The sequence below is a fragment of the Prunus dulcis genome, chromosome 2 (genome assembly GCF_902201215.1).
Source record: "Prunus dulcis chromosome 2, ALMONDv2, whole genome shotgun sequence".
NCBI classification, from domain to species: Eukaryota; Viridiplantae; Streptophyta; class Magnoliopsida; order Rosales; family Rosaceae; genus Prunus; species Prunus dulcis.
In genome coordinates this window covers 5,404,324-5,420,233 of record NC_047651.1, presented here as the reverse complement: position 1 = coordinate 5,420,233, position 15,910 = coordinate 5,404,324, and the positions used below count along the sequence as shown (strand labels likewise).

The following is a 15,910-nucleotide window of genomic DNA, read 5'->3' as shown; positions in this document are numbered from 1 at the left end:
TCTTGTTGAATATCCGCCGTACAATGATGTAGTTGACCATCAAACACCTTGTTTGGAAAGCCCAATAAAATAAAACTTAAGCGTAGGGAAAGATAGTACAACATTTTTTTGGACCATGTTGAAAGCGCTCAATATTGCTCCTCGTTAAAACCTTACTACGAAAAACCTTTGAGAAAAAAATGGAGTCACTAAGAAAGAGTACAATGCGCATACGTCCTATATTTGTCCTATATTTGGAAAATTGTTGGATGCTCCCTTAATAAATCACTCCCCATGATAACAACAAACTTGAATTATTTAATGACACAAATGATATTTGTATCACGTATATCTTTTGTAGAGTGGGCTTTGTAATACTCTAATAAAAAAAATTGCTTCAATATTGTCATTGGAAGATATATGTAACATGTTCATCATAATTCATTTGTATCCTTGCCAGCCTAGAATAACACCGAAAAGAGTATTGCTAAAAGAACTTTAAAATTAACTGAGTACACCCTACTAACAAACTATCTATTGAAGTATTAATTTACCCTAATATAAAATGACCAAAAAGGATATATTGAATTGTGAAACAAATATAATTTTAATAAGTACACTTTACTCACCATATTCAAACCTAATCAAACGTAAGTGAAAAACCTTACTTCCAAAAACCTAAACATAATAGCTGCCTGTTTTGAGTTTAAATATTTGCTATCCCATATATAGCCTCTCATTTTGAACAATATAAAATTATTTCGAAGAAGTTGATGAGTACGACATCTTTTACAAAGGAAATATGGAGAGCAATAGCTATTATAGTACTTACATTCAGAGAAGTGGGCAAAAGCGTGATGAATGCGGATTTTTTTTACAAGCACGACATGTATGTTAATCGATTCCTTTTTCCAGTCCAAAATGTATGAATCAAATACTTTTTAAACTAGATATGCCATCAAGAAAAATAGGAAAATAATAAAGAAGAAAAATATGAAACAATCTGTTTGTAATCGGGGCTGGATATCAACAAGGCATAGTCTTCAATTGCAGGGATGAATACTCAAGAAAGTAAAGTGGTTGATTTAGCCAATTTGTTGGTGGTCTGATAGTATTTCGCAGTCAGCTCTCGACTGAGTTTGGTGTTATGTGTGATAGAGTGTATTAGAGTATCATGAGTATTTTTGGTAGTTAAATAGGGTATACTTAGTTAATTTTACATTTTGATTTAAATATTAACGGTGTACTTAGATCATAGCATGTATTCATTTAATTTTAAAGTTCGTTTAACACCACTCTTTATTATTTAGGCTATTTTCATAAAGCCTTTCGCTATATAACTTGATTATAAAAATTCTTAAAACAACTTTACGTGGTCTCTTTGATGCCAAAATAATAATATAAGTAAAGCTTATACTCTTTTTCTTTTCTTTTTTGCTAATGTTAGGGGAAAAAAGAAGAAGAAGAAATTGCATAACCAACCATTAATACGAATTGTTGTATGCAGCAGCAAAATTTTATACATTTAGAAAAACCTAAGAAAATAATATGATATAAATTAAAAAGATCAAATGTCAAACATGACATATGTATAAATAAAACATATGATCAATTGCAATGGAGAGGTACAGGCTCCCAAGTACAACCCGAAAAGCTCGATTAACTTTGATGATGGTGAGTGGTGATTGGTGATCATTTTTGTTAAATGCCCATATCATCCCTAGAGCCCTCCACCACTCTTTGTTGACACACAAAGGAAAAAGAAAAGCACACTCACCATTATTCTGAATTTTCTTTCTTCTCTTCAGTACTTGCAGAACTTCCCATTGACGATTGCTCAGAAACTGTGGAAAGGCTTGACGTCTCTGAAGAAGTAGACTGATGATGCATGTACTCTAATGTGGGAGTAACTTCTAAATTGATATAATCACCGTGATCACCATGTGATTCAGAAGAGCCTGGCATGCTTCCAGCTGATTCAGATTGTGCTGGTGAGAAGTCTCCAATGCTACAAACTGGGTTTGCATCATTCAAGTAATTCAAAGCATTAACTACCTGCATTTGTATCAGAAGAAGAAAACAAAACAAACCCATCAGATTTCATTTGCCCCAGGTAGGTTCCTATCAAACTTGATGGTATAATATGTTGATTTAGTTTAATTTAATTGTTCCTTGTGAATGATGAGCAAAGAGAAATGCCCAGATTATGAATACCAATTGATGGGATAGTGCTTGTTTATTATTATTTATGTGCACCATATTTATTGTTAGCAAAATAGGAGATGCTAATTATAAGTGTCATATAGCAGTTGGTATTCTAATATTTAATGTTCATCTTTATGCTTGTTCCACTGTTTATCTATATGCATTCAACTTGTGTCCTAGTTTTTATTGTGTTAGACTTGATGATGCAGACATACATATAGACATTAACCAGGGTCTACTTAGTCAGGTGGACATACAGTATCCATAGTTAATCTCTTATGGGGATCCCTGCTGAGGCATTTTTCGGCTACGCGAACCATCCAATAGAGTTGGTGAACATCGTGGCAATCCACATTCCTGGGGTCGATTAAATCTGGGTAGTTCCTTTCTTTTAATAGTGGTCTTGCCTGACAAGAAAGTTACTGAACTGTTAATTCAAAATAATAAGGAAATGTGAAGTCAAATAATAGAAGGCTGCTCCTTTCTTCTTTTTTTCTTTTATTAGTATTTAGTGTTTCCTTATGTGACATGTTATGAGCAGTGGTGGGTAGGCTATCAGGAATTGAAGTAACACAGATCTCATTTGCAAAATTTTGCATTTCCTTCTTTATTTTTTATCCTGTTTTCCTCCCAAAGCTATCAAACATAACCTGCTTTTAAGAATTTTTTTAAAAGAAAGCACTATAAAGATTACAAGATGGAGTCTGAAAACTGAGGAGAAGATTTTCATTTGGTGGTTGAAGTCAAACGCAGAGTGTCTCCTGGTGAAGAAGAGGGATTCTGTAATTAATAGAAGTTAATGCAAATTGTGACAGCCAGAGTATATCTGCAGCTTGTTTTCAGTGTCGCAGATGTTCGCTAGACCCCTTTTTTATTTTTCAGTAGCAGTTGGTGTATAGTTGGGCTTCTGTGGTACTACAGGCAGGTGCTTGTAATGTTTCTTTTTGTGGTGAGTGATTTTTCTAGTTCATTAAAGGATACAAGAATAGGAAAGAGAAGATGAACCTCAACAACCACAATAATATGAACTCCCCATCTTCTCATCAGCTCATGCATGTTTCAGTGTGTGAGAAAGGTTGGTAACAGCATAAATTAATATCTTGGTGTTTCTTCTTGTTAAGGTTGAGTACCATTAAGTGTTTATGTAAGAGTATATATACTTCAAAACAATTTATGGTATAGAAGATCTTACCCATCCCACTAGACTTTTTCCTCCAAGCTTCTTGTCAGTAGGCCTCATTCCTGTGATAAGCTGTAATAGAATGACCCCAAAAGCATAAACATCTGTCTTTGTTGACACTTTCCCATTTTCTGCATATTCTGGTGCCAAATATCCCAGAGTTCCGACAACTCTTGTTGTATCTGATGTTCGATCTGAGTCTTCATGTTGACTTCTTGCAAGACCAAAATCTCCTAACTAATGCATAGAAAATGTTAGATGGACTATGGATGTGGTTATTTTGTTTACACCATGGGGATTAATTTAAGGGCATCGAATAAATACTATGTGCACTCTGGCTCAAATGCTTTTGCTAAAAATCCAATGCACTTAGAGGAGGGATTACCAAAGTACCAAATAAACATATTCTGGTAAGATTATGGATGATTAAATGAATCCAATTGGGATTATGAGTGAAAATGCCATATTTGTTGGCTGGGTTATCCATCCAGTAATTACGGTAAGAATTGAATTTGAGTCACAGAGAACAGAGATCTATTTTCCTGGATTGACCCATGTAACCACTTCATGATATCAATAGGCATATTGGATTGTAAAGCTGATATTGAATATTTGGTTCAGTTACCAGGGATTCATAATCATGTGTCACGAGGATGTTGTTTGGCCTCACATCTCTGTGGATGATGTTGTTTGCATGCAGGTATTGTAAGCCTCTTGCAGCTCCAATAGCAATTTTTATCTTCTTATCCCAACTAAGAGGTCTTCTGCTGTGGTCTGCATAAATTTAGAGAAAGTTGCTCCAGGGTTAGGCTTCTCTATTCTGCAATATTAAGGAAAACACTTGATGTTTTTAAAATTTTGAAGAATTCAAAATTTTTTTTGTTTCTTCTAAGCTTGTTTCCTTCTTACTTGATAGATGTTTATCCAATGAACCATTGCAAACATATTCGTAAACAAGGAGCCTCTGGTTTCCTTCCGAACATGACCCTAACAGCATCACCAAATTCTCATGTCTTGCCTTGCTGAGTACGTGTACTTCAGACTCAAATTCCTTCTCTCCTTGGCAGCTTGCATTTTTATGTTGCTTAACAGCAATCTTCAGTCCATTCAGATCTCCTTTGTAGACGGAACCAAATCCACCTTCAGACAAGAATTTCTTTGCAGAAAACCCGTCTGTAGCAGCTAGGAGCTCTGCATGAGTAAAATCTCTCTTCCATCCAATTGTTGGCCGTTTGTTCTTGCAAACTGTGCAAATTGAGTTTTTAAATTCTTCATCTGTTCGACATTCTCCTATCCAATCATCCTTGTAGCTATGCTGTTTATATTCATCTGGGCTCCCAGCATTATCTGTTTCCTTTTGAACCCTTGCTTCACTCTCAGCAATTGGAAATGGGGAATGCTCTCCTGCTTTTCCCCTTTCAGTATTTGTCGTGCTTTCTTCCTCTTGATAATGACAGGGAAGACAAGAAGTTATGGTTTCAGTATTCCCCGCACTTGACATTCTAGTTGTCAACAAGGGCTCACTTGATGAGGTAGATTTTCTATGGTTAGGCCATGGGTGTCCACTACCATCACCATCTTGTTCTTTTCCAGAACTGGTCATTCGAAGACTTGGAGATCCTAAAACAAGGTGCACTCTTAATCAACTTCTTGCATTTGGTATTGAGCATAAGCAATGTGGAATTATGTAGATAATATAGTGAAAAATAACATTCCATTATTTGTTCTGGGCTGCATACTACACCGAACTTGGATGATGAGAGCATAAACTTCTACAGTGGACTTTAATATATTTTTTTTATCAGGCCAAAAGAATTAGATGTCCTATGCTCTTTTTTTTTAATGCAACTATTGGTAGGCCTTAGTCAAACTTGTTGCAAGTCAGATTTTTTGCAATTACATCTGTTAGACATGGTGATCATTACAGAAATTAAAAGTAGATTTTGTATGTGTTATTTATAAGCTACAGATCAATAAATTTACTATATAAAGTTGTCTAATCTATCCAATTTGAAACTCTGAGTCCTAGTCCCTGAGATAAATTGTGACAGAACTTCTTACTTTTAGGAGAAAGTTCCTCGTCTGGGCTTCCTGGTATCATTTCATCATATTTTACATGGCGGTCTTTGCTGCGTTTTTTGGTGACTGGGTTGCTTCGTCTTTCGGTGACTTGTTTACTTCTCCCAAATGGCTTTGGCCCTCTCAATTGCTCAACAGAATTGTTACGTTTCATCCTCGATATACCACATGACAACTTCTCCATGAAAAATTGCTTATCTTTCTTCATCTGCCTGCATGAACAAATTAGAAAGGAGCTTTCACACTGTGGTGTCTCATTGTTTTCAGATGGCAGTTTGTTTGATAAGAAACATTATTTTAATTTACAAGGTTTGGAAGTTTGTAAGGAAGTATAAAGCTTCATCAGTAGTGGCTTCAGAAATTAGAAAATTAGTGAAATTAAATGATTTCACACAGAACCATATGTTTTTCACCTTCCAACTTGTATTTAGCTATGGAGTTGCAACATAAATTTGTCATACGACAATCATTTGAACGCTTTGACTGCCTAAACAACCTTAACACTGTTATAATTAGAGCATTCAACCCAAAACCAATTGGCAGTGGGTGGAGAGATTGAGGGCATTATATATTGTTTGGAAAGCCTTCATGTTCTCAATGTTCAAAAACTACACTTTATTATTATTTTTTTTTTACAATACTATATTATTTTGACCTTAAAAGTCAATGTGTTTAGCACCTCCAACTAATTCAAGCTCAAGGGTGGATGAAAATATCATCTTCCAAAGTATTTAAGACTGAACTACGGGCAACCACCGTGTATTTTTAGAAATTATTCTCAGTGATCTATGTTTGGTGTAGATTTCTAATGAATTGGTATATGGGTGGGTATTTGGGATATGATTTCATGAACTTGAAACCATAACTATGATCTCTTGAATTTGAAATCATAACTACTATTGGAGTTTCAATCAATCATCAATGATTGACTGCTTGATAACACAAATTCCTTAGCATACATAAGTTATTTTCATATTTATGTTTCTGTTAGATTTTGGCTTATGAACAATTTTACTCATCTGTATTAATTTATTGTGCAATGTGAAAAGTACACTTCAAACAAGGTTGGATGAGTTTCAAGCAGAGCAATTTCCAATTCTTCAAATATTTTAATGACTGACCTGTCAAGAATCACCCATGATGCCCCTAATCTTATGGCAGCCTCCACAGCAACCATCTTGGGAGAGGGACCAGCAATCACCTCCATGTTGAACTCAACCTGAGAAATGTCATCAGAAAACTGATCCTGTCATTGTTTGATTGACAGATTAGTTTAATACAAAAGTACTCTGTCAGCATATAATTGACAGATGATTCCTCTGCTCTGTTGCACTGCAGGCTGTGAGCACTCTATCAAATTCTGAAAAAAATGAAGTGTATGTTTTCCAACACAAGATGCACTGGTATGATAGTATAGCAGTACTTAGATGAATTAAACGGATCAATTTATCTAAAACAAATAGCAGGTAATCTCCAATTTGTTACAAATAGTGGCTGCAATTCTTATCTGACCTTTGCCCTTTCACATTGCTGAGAAATCATTGCTATCTCCACTTTGTTACGATACTCCTCCGCTTTCCTCTCGAGCTCTTCTTCCATGACTTTCTGGTTCGTTCCGAAAATAGAACTCGAGTCCATTTTAGTCCTGTATCCCACTGAGAAGGACAGAAAAGGTGGAAAATTGGGTGTTGGGGGAAATGAAAAGTTAGCAGAGTCTGTTCTGTGTGATAGAATCATACAACTAAGATTTTATGTCTATCATATTAATTGGTGCTTATGTTTACCATACTTTCGAAATTCTTTCTTCCTTTTATTAGAAAAACAAAAAATAAATTCTTACACAGTCTGCCAGCTGCCATGAAAGATAACGTACTAGGGTTAATAACCTGGTGAAGAACTGCAAGAAGTGTAAGTTCATCCCCAGGCTTAAGCAATAAGCCTTGCAGGACCCATTTGATTGCGCTCGAACTAACAATGTCTTTGGATGCATCCTGGATCACCACTACTTTCTGAACTTCTGCTGCCATGATTTTTCTGGACTGGAAGTAGTTTTCTCCCTATGAATTTTCAATATGATGATACAATGCAGAAAAGAGAATCAACAAATGAAGCACCATATGGTACGTATGTTGCAGTGGTTTCCAAATTAATGCTTATTTTTATGTTGTAAGTAAATTTCTCTATTGTCTCATGTACATTATACATCTATATGGATCTTATAGCATTTAGTGGAAGACTTAATATAGCAATTTCTAGGAAAATGAGAGAAAAAAATTTACTGAGAAAAAAGAAAGAAAGAGGATAGACAAACTATGACTCTCAAAAGCAGTTCACTTTCAGTGACATTCTCCCGAGTGACTTGAAACTAAAACTAAAAGTTGAAATGAATCCTAGAAGAAATTATAGTGGTGAATCCAGGGAGGCACCTCGGATTGTTGGTTCGAGCGCATATTCGTATATCCAAGAATGGGACCTGGGGGGTTTCTTCATGCTGTGGAGACTAGGGAGAGTATTTAATTAGTCTTTGTTTATTGTTTGTTAAAACCTATGCATGAACTGTAATATAATTGCTGGCCTCAAGCAGAACAGTTGGGATCATTGATAACAACTAAGCCCTCTATGAAATTTGTTCTTGTGGTTAAGCCAATTGTTTATTCATTCTGAGAGGCCTTTGTTCTGAAGGTTTATGAAATTCTGCCTGGTTATTGTTTGCACATGGTAATAAAATACTGAAGCAACAGCTTAACTTTAGCTGTTTTTGCAGGATTACCTGGTGCTTTATGAGAAACATTAAAAAGGTGACTGTTGCAGATTACTAATCTGACAAGCTTGGCAAGATAGCCAAAACATTCATTTGGATTTTCTTCTGTTTGATTTGAACAGGAGATGATGATCTATGACATCATCTTATAATCAGCATTTGTGAGGAGTTAGGGAAGTTGACTTTTCATAGTTCATTATCATTTTTTTCATGACAAGTAGACAGATAATTGAGGGAGCTAAATTAAATTGTTTGTTATTTGTGTCTCAGAATATGAATTGCAAACTCCACAAAGCCAAAAGACCCAAGACTGAGTGAGGATGTGGAAATAAGGCAAAGGAAACAAAGACAGATGGAGAATATGAATTTCTTTTCCTGTACCTTCTCCTTCTTCTACTTTTTTTTTTTTTTGGTTTGTTTTAGATTTGATTTCTTTCAATTTTCTGTTATACTATTTTTCCATGTGGTTCATTAATCTACTATAGCATCTATGAGACGCGCATTTTGTGTGGCTTAAAGGTTTCTCATGTTTGCATGGCTTAGAGATTGAATATGGTGAGTAGGGTGTACTTATTAAAATTACATTTGTTTTACAATTCAACATATCATTTTTGGTCATTTTATATTAGGGTAAATTAGTAATTCAATAAATAGTTTGGCAATAGGGTATACTCAGTTAATTTTAAGGTTCGTTATACAACATCCTAAAAATAAGCAGCAAAAACAAAAAACAAAATCTATTAGAAAAAATGTTATCCGGATTCAAAATAATAAAATAAAGATGCAAATTGAGAGGAAGAGTAACTGCCTATTTATTAAATTTCAAATTGTTGTCCCCTTTTATTAAGAGATCATTCAAATAGTTTTATTTGAGGGACACCTTCTGGTGTCCGCCACAAAATTTATTTCAACGATTCGAACCGTCTATTTTCAAGTATTTATTCATGGATCATTCTTACTATAAATTAGACAAATTGAAAAATATTAAGACATCTACTTGTGACCAACAAAATATATGAATACGATGGTTAATGAAAAACTATTAATTGAGTGTATAAATTAGACAAATTGAAAATCATTAAGACATCTAGTTGTGATCAATAAAAGAGATGAACACGGTGCTTAAATACAACACTAAAAGAGTGCTGTTAAACGAACCCTAAAGTTAACTTAGTACACCCTATAATCTAAGTACATCATAATATTTAAATCAAAATGTAAAATTAACTAAATACACCCTAATCAACTACCAAAATACCTTGGCTACACCTTAATACTTTTTGGCCATTTTTGTCACATCCCGGGATCACCCTAATCAACTACCAAAATACCTTGGCTACACCTTAATACTTTTTGGCCATTTTTGTCACATCCCGGAATCAACTCCACCGTAGCACGATATTGTCCGCTTTGGGCCTCCCTCTCTGCCCTCACGGTTTTGTTTCTGGGAGCTCACGAGCAACTTCCCAGTGGATCACCCATCCTGGGATTGCTCTAGCCCCCAACTCGCTTAACTTCGGAGTTCCTACGACTCCGAAGCCAGTGAGCTCCCAAAAGGCCTTGTGCTAGATGGATGTGAGTGTGCACATATAAGGCACAGCACCCCCCCTCCGTTGGTTGATGTGGGATCTTACAATCCATCACCCTTAAAGGCCCGACGTCCCCGTCGGTACACTCGCACCACACGGCAGAGTGGCTCTGATACCAAATTGTCACATCCTGGGATCAACTCCACCGTAGCACGATATTGTCCTCACGGTTTTGTTTCTGAGAGCTCACGAGCAACTTCCCAGTGGGTCACCCATCCTGGGATTGCTCTAGCCCCCAACTCGCTTAACTTCGGAGTTCCTACGACTCCGAAGCCAGTGAGCTCCTAAAAGGCCTCGTGCTAGATGGATGCGGGTGTGCACATATAAGGCACAACACCCCCCCTCCGTTGGTTGATGTGGGATCTTACAATTTTATATTATGATAAATTAGTATTACTGAAATAATAACGTCACTCTCTGTCTTTGACAATCTGCAACGGCCAACAATAAGTACCCATAACCCAAATTTTTTCTTTTGATAGTTCTCCTTTGAAATTTAAAGAAACGAATTCAAATCGGACAATATTTTGTGTGAAAAATCTCAAATTTCTTTTAGCTAAGGCAGTAACAATGTAAAATATTGGGTTATTTTTTTTATCCAAGATGGAAACTCGTACTCCAAAACGCATTTTGTATTCAGTTGTTGACAGTAGGGCCTCACCATTGATGGACTCACGTAGCGAATTAATGTATAAATGTACGATACTATGTAGATCAAGCAGAGGAGACAATAAAAAATCTACTTCTGACATGTCAAAAACCAACCATTTTAAAATTTCCACAATTAATTATTTGATGTTTGGTTAAGGATGGATATAATCCTATTAATTTTGAACAACAATCATCTTTTCTTTCTAATTATATCTTTAATTTGCAAGAAATCATTAGGCAGAGGATATCAAGGAAAAAAAAAAGAAAAGAAGCTAAACAAATCTTAAAATTAATTGACTGCACCTTAATTTTGTTTTTTGTTATTTTATATTAGGATAAATTAGCAATTCAATAAATAGTTTGGTAGTATGGTGTACTCAGTTAATTTTAGGGTTCGTTTAGCAACACTCCACTAAATTGACAAACCATTAATTGAGTGGTCAAATGGTTTTGTATTATAGTGATTGTTTGCAGAGATGATATTTAAAATATAGTCCTGATCTCTTAGACTATAGGGGTCCAAGAGATTTGTGGTCACTCACCGTTAAATGTAAATTCAACGGTTCACTCACTCTTGCACTTCTTTTAAGAAACTTTTTTGAACCATTGGATTAATATTCAACGGTGAGTGACCACAATTTCTTGGACTTCTGTGATCCAAGAGATCGGGACAGATTTAAAATAATACATAAAAGATAAATAGTTCGAATTATTGAAATACAATACGGAGTGGCACCAAAAGAATATCCTTCAAATAAACTTATTTGAGAGGCTCTAATAATTGTATTTAAAAAAAATAAATAAATAAGTTCTCCATTTTCAACTACCATGCTTGAGTTTAAACTTACTCTATAAAAAAAAATAATCAAAGAGTATAATTTGTAGCCTAAAGAGATTTGGACATATTTATGAATCATCCCTTCATTTTGATTAGGGTTCATTTCCCTCGATCCTATAAACAAAACTAAAATATTGATATGCCAAGTTGCCGACCATTCATGCATGCCAACTGCCAAGCGATGAACTGAGAGTGAAGGTGACTTGTTCGCTCAAAGTAGTTTGTTATTTTTTTCTTTTTTAAATGTTACTGAATATTTGTTTTCCAGTTATTCAAATCTTTTTTGTCCTATAAAACTCTTTATATATCATAAAAAAGGGTGAAACAAAACTAAATAATTACCAAACGTAGTGATAAACGAAAACTTAATCTCCTTCAAGCTCTAGGAGGACTTCATGAAATATATTTCTCAAATCGACTAATAAAAAGTAGGAATGTTAGCTATCTTCATTTTTACGGTCTAATGGTAATTGAAAACGTTTGATTCATCTAGTTATTTGATAAGTTAGATGACTAAACGATTTCATAATTTCTTTTCTTTTCATATTTAATTTGCGAAAGTGACTTATAAAATGAATGGTTCGGATCATGAAACCCCATGCAAGATGAGAGGAGAAGGTAATTATCTTCTATATTAGACTCTTGCTCAATTTCTTCAGCAATCTTTATTGAACACGTGTTTAACATTGTATCCTAGAACTGTCTTTCGTGATGAACCATCATCCTTACCAAGTTTTCCCATAAGACAAACTCACATATGTTATAGCTTTATTTAATAAAGTAATTAGTATTCTAATTATATTTTAAACCACTTTTATAATAGCACTTAAACCATCACAATGGTACTGGGTTCTAACAATTGTCGTCTATGAATTTTGAATTTTAGAATCTTCTTTGTTGACGTGTCTTACAATCTTGGGATTGATTATCTATATCGAAATCAGATAATATCGAAAGTACAGGTATCACATTTCAACATTAGTAAATATTATATCTCATCCATTATGATCAAACGTTTGTTGATTGGACACCAAAATTAATCTAAGACATGGTTTTGAAATCATTCTCTTAACGCAACCAAATAGTCTAATCCATTATGAAAGATTAAAAAGTCATCACTCTCCAATCAAATAGTATAATTCATGTTGTTGGGAACAATGACAATGAGAGACAGTCTCCCACTTAATTTTTCAATAACTTTAGGAAGATCTCATGAGTCCACCATTTCGAAAAGGGTTCATTCTTCTTAAGCTAGAAATTATTAATATTCTTTGGTCTTATTTCAGCTAGAAATTAAGAAGGTGATCGGAGACCATTCATGGCAAGCCAATCGAGCATACAAAGGGAAGCGGCTTCCAAAGACTATTTAATTGTGTCTAGGTTCAAATGAAAATCAGTCATGGGATTTTGTATCAAATTATTCTTTCTAGTGGAAATAAAAATATCACATTTTTAGCCGATAAAAATTGAATGAAAACCACGAAAATTGTAAGAAAAATTTGAAAATTTTTCTTGAAACTTTGGAGGATGTTTATTTAGTCAATTATCTATTAATTTATCAGAAAAAAATTGGAAGGAAATGCATTGTATGATGGGTTTAACTGATTTAAATTGATTATATAGCGAGTTGACAAACACTGCGAGTGTAGAAAATATGTAGTAATTAATGAAAGAAGATTAAACACACCATAATTATTTATTTATAATGATTTACTACAATATTTTACACTTTCTACATTGCATGGCAATATATATGAGTGATTTAGTACCACATAGAGTTCCTATAAGGTTCAAATTTGAGTTATTTACACTAATACCTCCTGGGGTTTTCTGCTTTTTCACAAAACTCCATAAGGTTTTAGAAATTACAAGAACACCCCCTGAGGTTTTAAATTGTTTTCACAAAACTCATTTTCATTGATTTTTCATCCAAATATTGATGATTTTATACACACAAAAAAAAAAAAAAAAAAATTCTCCAAATGACAAAGTTGGGCTTTGAGATTAGATTGCATATACTTCATTGAGGTTACTTTTGTCGTTTGCATAAGTGTTTTTTTTTTTAATGAAATCATCAATTTTTGAACAAACAATCAACGAAAAGGGGTTTTGTGAAAACAAATTGAAACCTCAAGGGGTAATTTTTGAGACCTGATCGGATTTTGGGAAAATATAAGAAACCTAAGGAAATGTTAGTGTAAATAATTCTTCAAAATTTTCATTGTCTTCATCATCTTGATATTATCGATATTATCAATATTATAGCGATATTTTAGCCAAATGTTGCTGAAGTGTAAGAGAAATTATCGACGTCGATATTTTTCAATATTATCGATATTTATACGATATATGTATGTATACGTTTCAAAACGATAATATCTTTGATATTTCGTCGATATTATTAATATTTTAGACTATGGTGATAAGAGCCCATCTATTCCCAACTTCGGGCCTATTTGGGAGTATTTTTGGAAGGGCTAAAAACACTTTATGATAACCAAAAGCGCTTATGACAATGTTTGGCAGAAAATTATACAAGTGTTTTTTATTAGAAATATTTTCTAGAGAAGCACTTAATATGTGCTTCTTCAAGAAGCTCTCCAAGAGCTTTTTAGGAAGCACTTTAATTTCTTATGAAAAAAATTCAACATTTTTATAATCAAAGTGCTTTTACCAGAAGAGCTTATGAACATAAATACTTCTTAGAGAAGCAATCATAAAGGAGCCCGTTGCAAAAAAACGAGAAAGTGATTTATGAAGGCTTTATTTTATCGTAGGGTCAATCACTTGGAAACATCTTTAATATATATTATAAAGCAAGAACCTTCTCCATTTGCCTTACATAAATTACTTTTTAGCACAAAACCATTATTTGTTAAAGTTCAAATTGAAAAATAAAAGAAAAAATAAGTTAAACATAATATATATGGAATTTTATTCAAGTCTTAAGTGGTTGAATAATTTCCAGAGATAAAGTCTTCCTTACTGTTTTTTTTTTTTTTTTTTTTTTTTTTTTAGGGTTACAATGGGGATAACAAATGTTATGTGTGGGAAAAAAAGCTAGTGAGGGGACCTAAGCTTATATATGTGGTTTAAGTTAAGTTTCTTACCCATCAAGGACTACCTTAAACAATTTTCTTTTACATCCCTCTTAGTCCATGTTAGAATACAAATTTTTTAGAGATTTATGTCACTATTCGGAGGAAAATAATAATAATTATTCGTAGTCAAACTTATATTGGAATTTGGGTTTCTTTGCAAAAGGAAATTGCAAATTTGTTTATTCACGAATTCCATGAACCCTTGTCTTTAAAACCTAAAAATCTAGAATTTCTGAAACTAGTTCAACCTTGGAGTTGTTGAGGTAAAATACCTCAAAACCGAATTGGACTACAATCCTAGTGATAGAGCTGAGCTCGGACCCAATTGATCGAGCTGAGGCTCGAACTCAGGTGGTCAAGCTAAGCTCAAACCTAAGGGCCACATACATTTCCCACCTTAGCTCAAGTGGGTTCATGAGTCCATTGGTCCATGAATTTGGGCGGACTCTAGATAAAACTTACTCAGCCGAATTTATATTTGATAAGAATTAGTACCTAAAATATACAAGCTAAAGACTTCTAATCTAAAGGAGCTAGGGTAGTTCAGATCCACCTCCAAGGAGTCTTAATCCTAGAAGGATCTAGTCATTTAAGACCACCATAAAAAAGGCTTCATGACCCTTCTTGATGTTAGAAATATGCCGTAATGTCAAACATGTGATGTTGCTTTTTGGATATTTTACCATCACTAGTGGGCAAGATTGTTGTTTTCAACCATGATATTAGTTATATTATCATAACAGTAAAACAACAAGTCGTTGGAATATGATAGAGTATGAGAGCTATGAAATTATATTAGATATAAGGAGACCTTTCATACTTCCATATTATTTCCTAAATGTTCCTGTTCATAGGATCATCAATTGGGAGTTGATCATCCACAAAGACTGGTACGCACTATATATGCATAATTGGGAGAATGACTAGTCTCAAGTCATTACATGTAGAGATACTAAGATAAGTGCGTAGGTGCTTATAGTGACAAGTACACTAAACCCGATCAAACCATGCGTGCTAGGATGGTTACAGAGGTACAAATATGATTTGATGAGTAAAATTCATCCAACCAATCAAAGTGAGTCAAACCAAGTCAACCTTACCTCAAGGATAGACTTAGCTAGGTACTACACTTCTGTATGCTTTTTGGCCTTACTTGGAATGACCAAGTAAGACTGCGGTTGGTCTCTCTTTTGGAAACGAAACAAAAAATGGTAACTAAAAAGGTGGTGGTTGGTACCAACCACCCTACGATGCCTAAGTCAGTCTTTTTCCCTTAAAGGAGGTTGCGAAAAGTACTATACTATGGTAAGAAGAAAGTTCAGACTACATTTTTAGGTGAAAAGTACTCCATTTTTATATTGGGAAAGTTGGACCTCACTCGTGTCCTATTTCAATGTGAGACTAAGGAGTCGATGATGACATGACATCTTCTGAGTGTGTGGTTAGTGACTGTCTGACGTGTGTCTCTCCATGGAAAAAACGTGCATTAGTGGAATATTATGTGGGCCTTTAATGGTCTTTCAGTTT

General features: G+C 34.3%; 1 protein-coding gene across 1 annotated transcript; it reads right to left on the bottom strand.

Moving 5' to 3' along the window:
- Window positions 1-1,638: 1,638 nt before the first annotated feature.
- On the bottom strand, window positions 1,639-7,470 carry LOC117617993 (inactive protein kinase SELMODRAFT_444075-like). Its single transcript, XM_034347631.1, has 9 exons — window positions 7,284-7,470; window positions 6,956-7,098; window positions 6,565-6,689; window positions 5,426-5,655; window positions 4,274-4,984; window positions 3,990-4,138; window positions 3,377-3,601; window positions 2,442-2,591; window positions 1,639-2,034 (listed from the first exon to the last, which is right to left on the bottom strand). Exons 1-9 carry the CDS (start codon window positions 7,468-7,470, stop codon window positions 1,759-1,761), a joined length of 2,196 nt encoding a protein of 731 aa, XP_034203522.1. The 3' UTR covers window positions 1,639-1,758.
- Between the last annotated feature and the right edge of the window lie 8,440 nt (window positions 7,471-15,910).